This window comes from Mandrillus leucophaeus, unplaced genomic scaffold, assembly GCF_000951045.1.
Source record: "Mandrillus leucophaeus isolate KB7577 unplaced genomic scaffold, Mleu.le_1.0 Scaffold18, whole genome shotgun sequence".
NCBI lineage: Eukaryota > Metazoa > Chordata > Mammalia > Primates > Cercopithecidae > Mandrillus > Mandrillus leucophaeus.
This window is the reverse complement of record NW_012101809.1, coordinates 4,883,510-4,889,976: the sequence shown is the minus strand read 5'-3', so window position 1 is coordinate 4,889,976 and position 6,467 is coordinate 4,883,510. Positions and strand designations below refer to the sequence as shown.

General features: G+C 39.6%; 1 protein-coding gene across 1 annotated transcript in view; it reads left to right on the top strand.

Moving 5' to 3' along the window:
• Nucleotides 1-6,467, top strand: part of PCGF6 (polycomb group ring finger 6) — an 81,389-nt gene that overhangs the window by 32,683 nt on the left and 42,239 nt on the right. The window contains exon 8 of the mRNA XM_011977535.1: nucleotides 4,498-4,525. Within this exon, the coding sequence (XP_011832925.1) occupies nucleotides 4,498-4,525 (28 nt within the window). The remainder of the gene's footprint in view (nucleotides 1-4,497; nucleotides 4,526-6,467) is intronic.

Sequence of the window (6,467 nt, the reverse complement as noted above, 5' to 3'; positions counted from 1 at the left end):
GGGGTTTCACCATGTTGGCCAGGCTGGTCTCGAACTCCTGACCTCGTGATCCGCCTGCCTCGGCCTCCCAAGGTGCTGGGATTACAGGCGTGAGCCACTGCACCCGGCCTCATAAGGTATATATTAAGGTCCTGCTGTGTAAATAAAAACTGAATCTCAGAAATTGTTGATTATGATGGGTATTCAGTATACCTCATAATATGGTCCTTTATCTTTTTTTTTTCTTCCTTGAGACAGGGTCTTTCTCTGCTGCCCAGGCTGGATTGAAGTAGCGCGATCTTGGGTTGCTGCAGCCTCTGCCTCCTACACTCAAGCAGTCCTCTCGTTTCAGCCTCCTGAGCAGCTTGGACTATAGGCACACACCATCATGCCCAGCTAATATTTTACCATGTTGCCCAAGCTGGTCTTGAACTCCTGGCTCAAGCAGTCTACCCACCTAGGCCTCCCAAAGTGATGGGATTACAGGCGTGAGCCACTGCACTTCACCCTAACTTTTTATTACATGGAAAAGCATTTATGTTACCACAAAAGTTAGGCTATTGGGGGTAACCCGTAGGAAACTGTTTTCATGGCAGGACAAGGGGAGTTTTAGTCTGATGGAAGCACAAAGGCAAATTTGGTTCAGTGCTTGACTCTGCTTGACTTGGAGGAGGAAAAACATTGAGGTGGGTTCAGCCTCTGCACTAATTTTTCAGTTACTGGAATATGAAATTAGATTTCTCCCCTAAATTGGGTGTGCATTTTTTTTTTTTTTTTTTGAGACGGAGTTTCACTCTTTTTGCCCAGGCTGGAGTGCAGTGGTGCGATCTCGGCTCACTGCAACCTCTGCCTCTGGGGTTTAAGCGATTCTCCTGCCTTAGCCTCCCGAGTAGCTGAGATTACAGGTGCATGCCACCATGCCTGGTTAAGTTTTTATATTTTTAGTAGAGATGGAGTTTCATCATGTTGGCCAGGCTGGTCTCGAACTCCTGACCTCAGGTGATTTACCCACCTCGGTCTCCCAAAGTATTGGGATTACAGGCGTGAACCACTGCGCCCAACAGAGTATGCATGTTTTATGGTCTTTTTTTTCTTTTTTTGAGATGGAGTCTCGCTGTCTTGCCCAGGCTGGAGGCATGATCTCGGCTCACTGCAAGCTCCGCCTCCCGGGTTCATGCCATTCTCCTGCCTCAGCTTCCAGAGTAGTTGGTACTACAGGCGCCTGCCACCACGCCCGGCTAATGTTTTTGTATTTTTGGTAGAGACGGGGTTTCACCATGTTAGTCAGGATGGTCTCCATCTCTTGACCTCATGATCCACCTGCCTTGGCCTTCCAAAGTACTGGGATTACTGGTGTGAGCCACTGCACCTGACCGTTTGTTTGTTTTTTTTTTTGAGACAGAGTTTTGCCCTTGTTGTCAAGGCGGGAGTGCAGTGGCATGATCTCGGTTCACTGCAACCTCTGCCTCCTGGGTTCAAGCAATTCTCCTGCCTCAGCCTCCCGGGTAACTGGGATTACAGGCATGCACTACCACGCTCAGCTAATTTTGTATTTTTAGTAGCGATGCGGTTTCTCCTTGTTGGTCAGGCTGGTCTCAAACTCCTGACCTCAGGTTATCCACCCACCTCGGCATCCCAAAGTGCTGGGATTACAGGCGTGAGCCACTGTGCCCGGCTTTATGATCTTAAGATAGTCTCTTATCCTTTTTGTTCTATAGTTTCTATGTGTAGATTATAAAAAGAAATAACCCAAGACAGACCTCATGGTATGTCAAAAAAGTATAGATTTTGAAGACTAACTCAGGGTAGGTAACCCTTGGGATGTGACTTCTCTGAACTGATCATCAGTTTCTGTATTTCTAAACTGGAGGTTACAATAGCAACTCAAAGGACTGTTGTAAGAATCAACATATGATATTCTTAAGTCTAAATTATTATCAATATGACTACTAAAATAATGCAGGGTCATTCAAAAATAAAAGTTAAGTGGTCCATGGTGCTATAATACATACACACCTGCATACCAAAGAAAATGGGGTTTTATGAGATGTGTGATACAGCAAAAATTTAATGCCATTTTAAGCTCAGTGATGTTTAGTAAACCTGAGAGTAGTATGCCACTCTATACTGCCTTAGTATTGAGTATTGTGTTCAGCTCTAGATACCATATTTTAAGAGATATATTGGTAAACAGGTATAACCAGAATGGTAAAAGTTTGAAAATGTGTCCTATGTGGTAGCAGAAGGAACAAAAATATTTCATTTGGAAATAAAGCAATGGTGAGTCCCTCAAATTAGTTTAAAATCTTTAAAGGGCTACCAAGTAAAAGAAAAATTGGTCTGATTCACAATATCAGAAAACAAAACTATGACTACTAGGTATATGTTACTGGGTGAAGCTATTTGATTAAGTGGAAGCAAGTAATTTTTTGTGTGTTTTTGAGATGGAGTCTGGCTCTGTCATCCAGGCTGGAGTGCAGTGGCACGACCTCGGCTCACTGCAACCTCCGCCTCCCAGGTTCAGGTGATTCTCCTGCGTCAGCCCCTCGAGTAGCTAGGATTATAGGCATGTGCCAACATGCCTGGCTAATTTTTGTATTTTTAGTGGAGACGGAGGTTTACTATGTTGGCCAGGCAGGTCTCAAACTCCTGAGCTCATGTGATCCACCTACCTCGGCCTCCCAGAGTGCTGCAATTACAGGCGTGACCCACCGCATCCGGCCGCAAGCAAGCAATTTCTAACAAAGTCACCCACAAATGAAATTGCTGACTTGTCAGTTAAGCTGTCTTTTGATATTCAGGCAGAGGCTGATGCCCATGTACTGTGTATTCTACAGAGATAATTCTTATAATGAATGGGATGTTTTATTTTATAACTCTAAGATAATTTAGCATTCTATTTATGTGTATATTTTATATTTATATGTATATTTACGGATTTACAGTTTACATTTATATATTGGTACAATATATAAAATAAATCATTTATAGGTTTATTTGTAATATATAAATTATATATTTCTGTATCTCTCACTTTTTTCTATTTATTTTTTAAATTTTTTTTTTTTGGAGACGGAGTCTTGCTCTGTTGCCCGGGCTGGAGTGCTTTGGAGTCTGGGTGTGGTGGGTCACACCTGTAATTCCAGTACACAGGGAGGCTAAGGCAGGAGGATGGCTTGAGGCCAGGAGTTTTGAGACCAGCCTGGCCAACATAGTGAGACCCTATCTCTTAATTTTTTTTTTTTTTTTAATTAGCCATGCATGGTGGCACATATCTGTACTCCCAGCTACTCAGGTCGGCTAAGGCAAGAAGTTTACTTAAGCTCAGAACGTTGAAGCTGCAGTGAGCCACTACACTCCTGCCTGGGTGATAGAGCAAGACCCTATGTCTTAAAAAAAAAAAAAAAAAAAAGAAAGAAAAAGAATACTTTGGAAATGATGCAATTGTGAACTTGTCTAATCTTCACAACATAAGGAAGAAAGAATATTGGCTTTGATGTTAGGCACACCTGAGTTTGAATTTCAGTTTTATTACCTACCAGCTCTGTGTGACCCAAAGCAAGTTAGGACCTCTGTGAGCTTAATTTTTTTTTGTCTGTAGAAAGGGGTACTAATACCTGATTAGCAGGGCTATTGTGAGAACTAAATGAAAAACATGCACAATATATGAATACCTAATTCAATGCCTGGCACATAGTACTTTCTCAACAAAAAGTTAGATCCCCTTGTCTCCCTCATGGCTTAAAAGTAATTGATTTAACCAAGAAATCTGTAGGCTTCTAGGTGAAAAGGAAACAGTAAAATTATGTCCAGGTAATTATTCTGCAAGAAAAGCAATAGGAAGCAGAGCAGCCTTCTTGTAAGAAATTTTATATTGTAAACATTACTATAGAAAGAAAAATCACATTAATTATGATTAAAAGAAAAACAAACATGAAATCAGACTTTAAGCTGTAAAATGTTAGGATGCTAAATGCAGGATGAGGGGGAATCTAATATTTAAGAATATACTTTTTCCTGGAGATCTATTGTACATCATGACGACTACAGTTAATAATGTATTATATACTTGAAAATTGATGAGTAGATCCTAAATGTTCTCACTACAGTAAAACAGGATGTGAGCTGATGAATATATTAATTTGCTTGATTTTATTAGTTTACGGTATATATGCATCTTAAAACCTATAGATATACACAATTTTAATTTGTCTATTATCCCCTAATAAAGCTGGAAGAAATAAGTAAATTCTCATATTTTCCATCAAATAACAAAGAATATACTTTTAACTTCTAAAATTAAGTATAGAAAGTAGTGTAAAATACTGCATAAAATTGCCTTTGCCTTAACCACTAGGTGGCAGAAATGACAATTACATTTGTTTATTTCATAAAACTTCAGGTGACCGTGTTTTAGAATTACAATGAATTGATGTTTCTCGAATATATATGTTGTTTTATGATTAAACATATAGCTTAAAGTATTAAATATTGATTAATTTTGCTCTCATTTTTCAGTGCTAATGAAGGCACGGGACATTTTAAGGTATTTTACTTTTTTTTTTCATTCATTTCACAAGAGGACTCTGTAGCACACAAATTCGAGTCACATTAGCAACCAAATGGAGATTGTATAAAGTTATTTAAATATGAAGTACATTTAATAATATTTTATAGATTTATGAATAAAAGTTATTAAGTAGGAATTTGTTCATTCAGAACAGTAGTCTAAGGAAAATTAAGTGAATACTTTTTAAAACTAAATCCAAATGCTATGTTAATTTAGTGATAAAAAATGTCTCAAAACATTTTTTGCATAGTTGGCATTTTGAGTTAAATGTGAGCTTAAAATTTTACTTGCATGTCACATTTTTTGCTCAAGTTATCTTGCCCTACTTGTTACTTCAATTATTCACTGAAGTTTTAGAGGTAAGAATGAACTCCTTTGTAACATATTTAAGTTCAGAGTTGATTTAAAGATTCCAAAATCACAGGTACCATTGTATACAGTGTTACTACTATAATGCGAGTCATCAGGAAAAGGTAACTTTTAAAAAAGGGGGTAAATCAGACCTTATAGTTACTTGGGAGGTAAAAATACAAGGAATAGGTGACTTTGATCTGTTCAGATTTTCAGTGACTTTGTCGAGCCTGTACTGAAAATTAGGTGAATTATACCTAGTTGGATATACTGTACTGTTTTATGAACACACTAGCTCAGAGACATGAATTAAAGCATAGGAATTGATAGGTAATTCTCTGGATGAAGCATATTATACATGTGTCTCAGAGACTGATGTGATAGAGGGAATGCAGTTTTAAGTCCCCACAATTTTTTTTTTTTTTTTTTTTTAATATGGAGTCTTCCTCTGTCGCCCAGGCTGGAGTGCAGTGGCGCAATCTCGGCTCACTGCAACTTCCGCCTTCTGGGTTCAAGCGATTCTTGAACCCAGCCTCAGCCTCCTGAGTAGCTGGGATTATAGGCATGAACCACCACACCTGGCTAATTTTGTATTTTTAGTAGAGACGGTGTTTCACCATGTTGGCCAGGCTATTCTCAAACTCCTGACCTCTGGTGACCCACCCACCTGTGCCTCCCAAAGTGCTGGGATTACAGGTGTGAGCCACTACATCCGAACATAAATCCCCGTGATTTTTGATAGCATTGAACCTCTTCTAAGTTGCAAAACATCAAACTGGTGGTGTTTAGCTTTAGGAAATTCTCGTAGCCATGTGGTGGGTGGGATAGTGGCAGATAGGTTTTTGTATGGTTTAAGCACAGGGATATATGCTACCAGTGTTCCCTGAAGATGTCTGTCTAATAACTTGCAGTAGTCAGTCCAACAGAATTTTAAAACCTTATGAAGAAAGAACTAGAGAATGAATTGAAATATTAGGCCAGGTTCGTTGGCTCACATCTGTAATCCCAGTACTTTGGGAGGCCAGTGTAGGAAGATTGCTTGGAGCCAGGAGTTCGAGACCAATCTGGGCAACATAGGAATACCCTGTCTCTATAAAAAATAAAAACGTTAGCTCTGCATGATGGCATGGGCCTATAGTTCCAGCTACTCAGGAAGCTAAGGTGGCAGGATCACGTGAACCTAGGAGATTGAGGCTGCAGTGAGCTGTGATTGTGTCACTGCACTCTAGCCTAGGTGACAGAGTAAGACTGTCTTAAAAAAAAAAGAAGAGATAAAGTATTAGTCTACTGCTTCCTCAAAAACACATGTGCAACCCAGAATATATAGCTGTGATTCTCACACATGAAAAAACATGATAGCAATACCACCTTGAAGGGTTCTTGCCAAAACATATAGGAAGGTGATTATGCTTCTAGATTTAATTATTAATTTACAAGAAATACAGAGGACAAAGAGATGTATTAGGCTGGGCGCGGTGGCTCATGCCTGTAATCCCAGCACTTTGGGAGGCTGAGGTGGGCGGATCATGAGGTCAGGAGATCGAGACCATCCTGGCTAACACGGTGA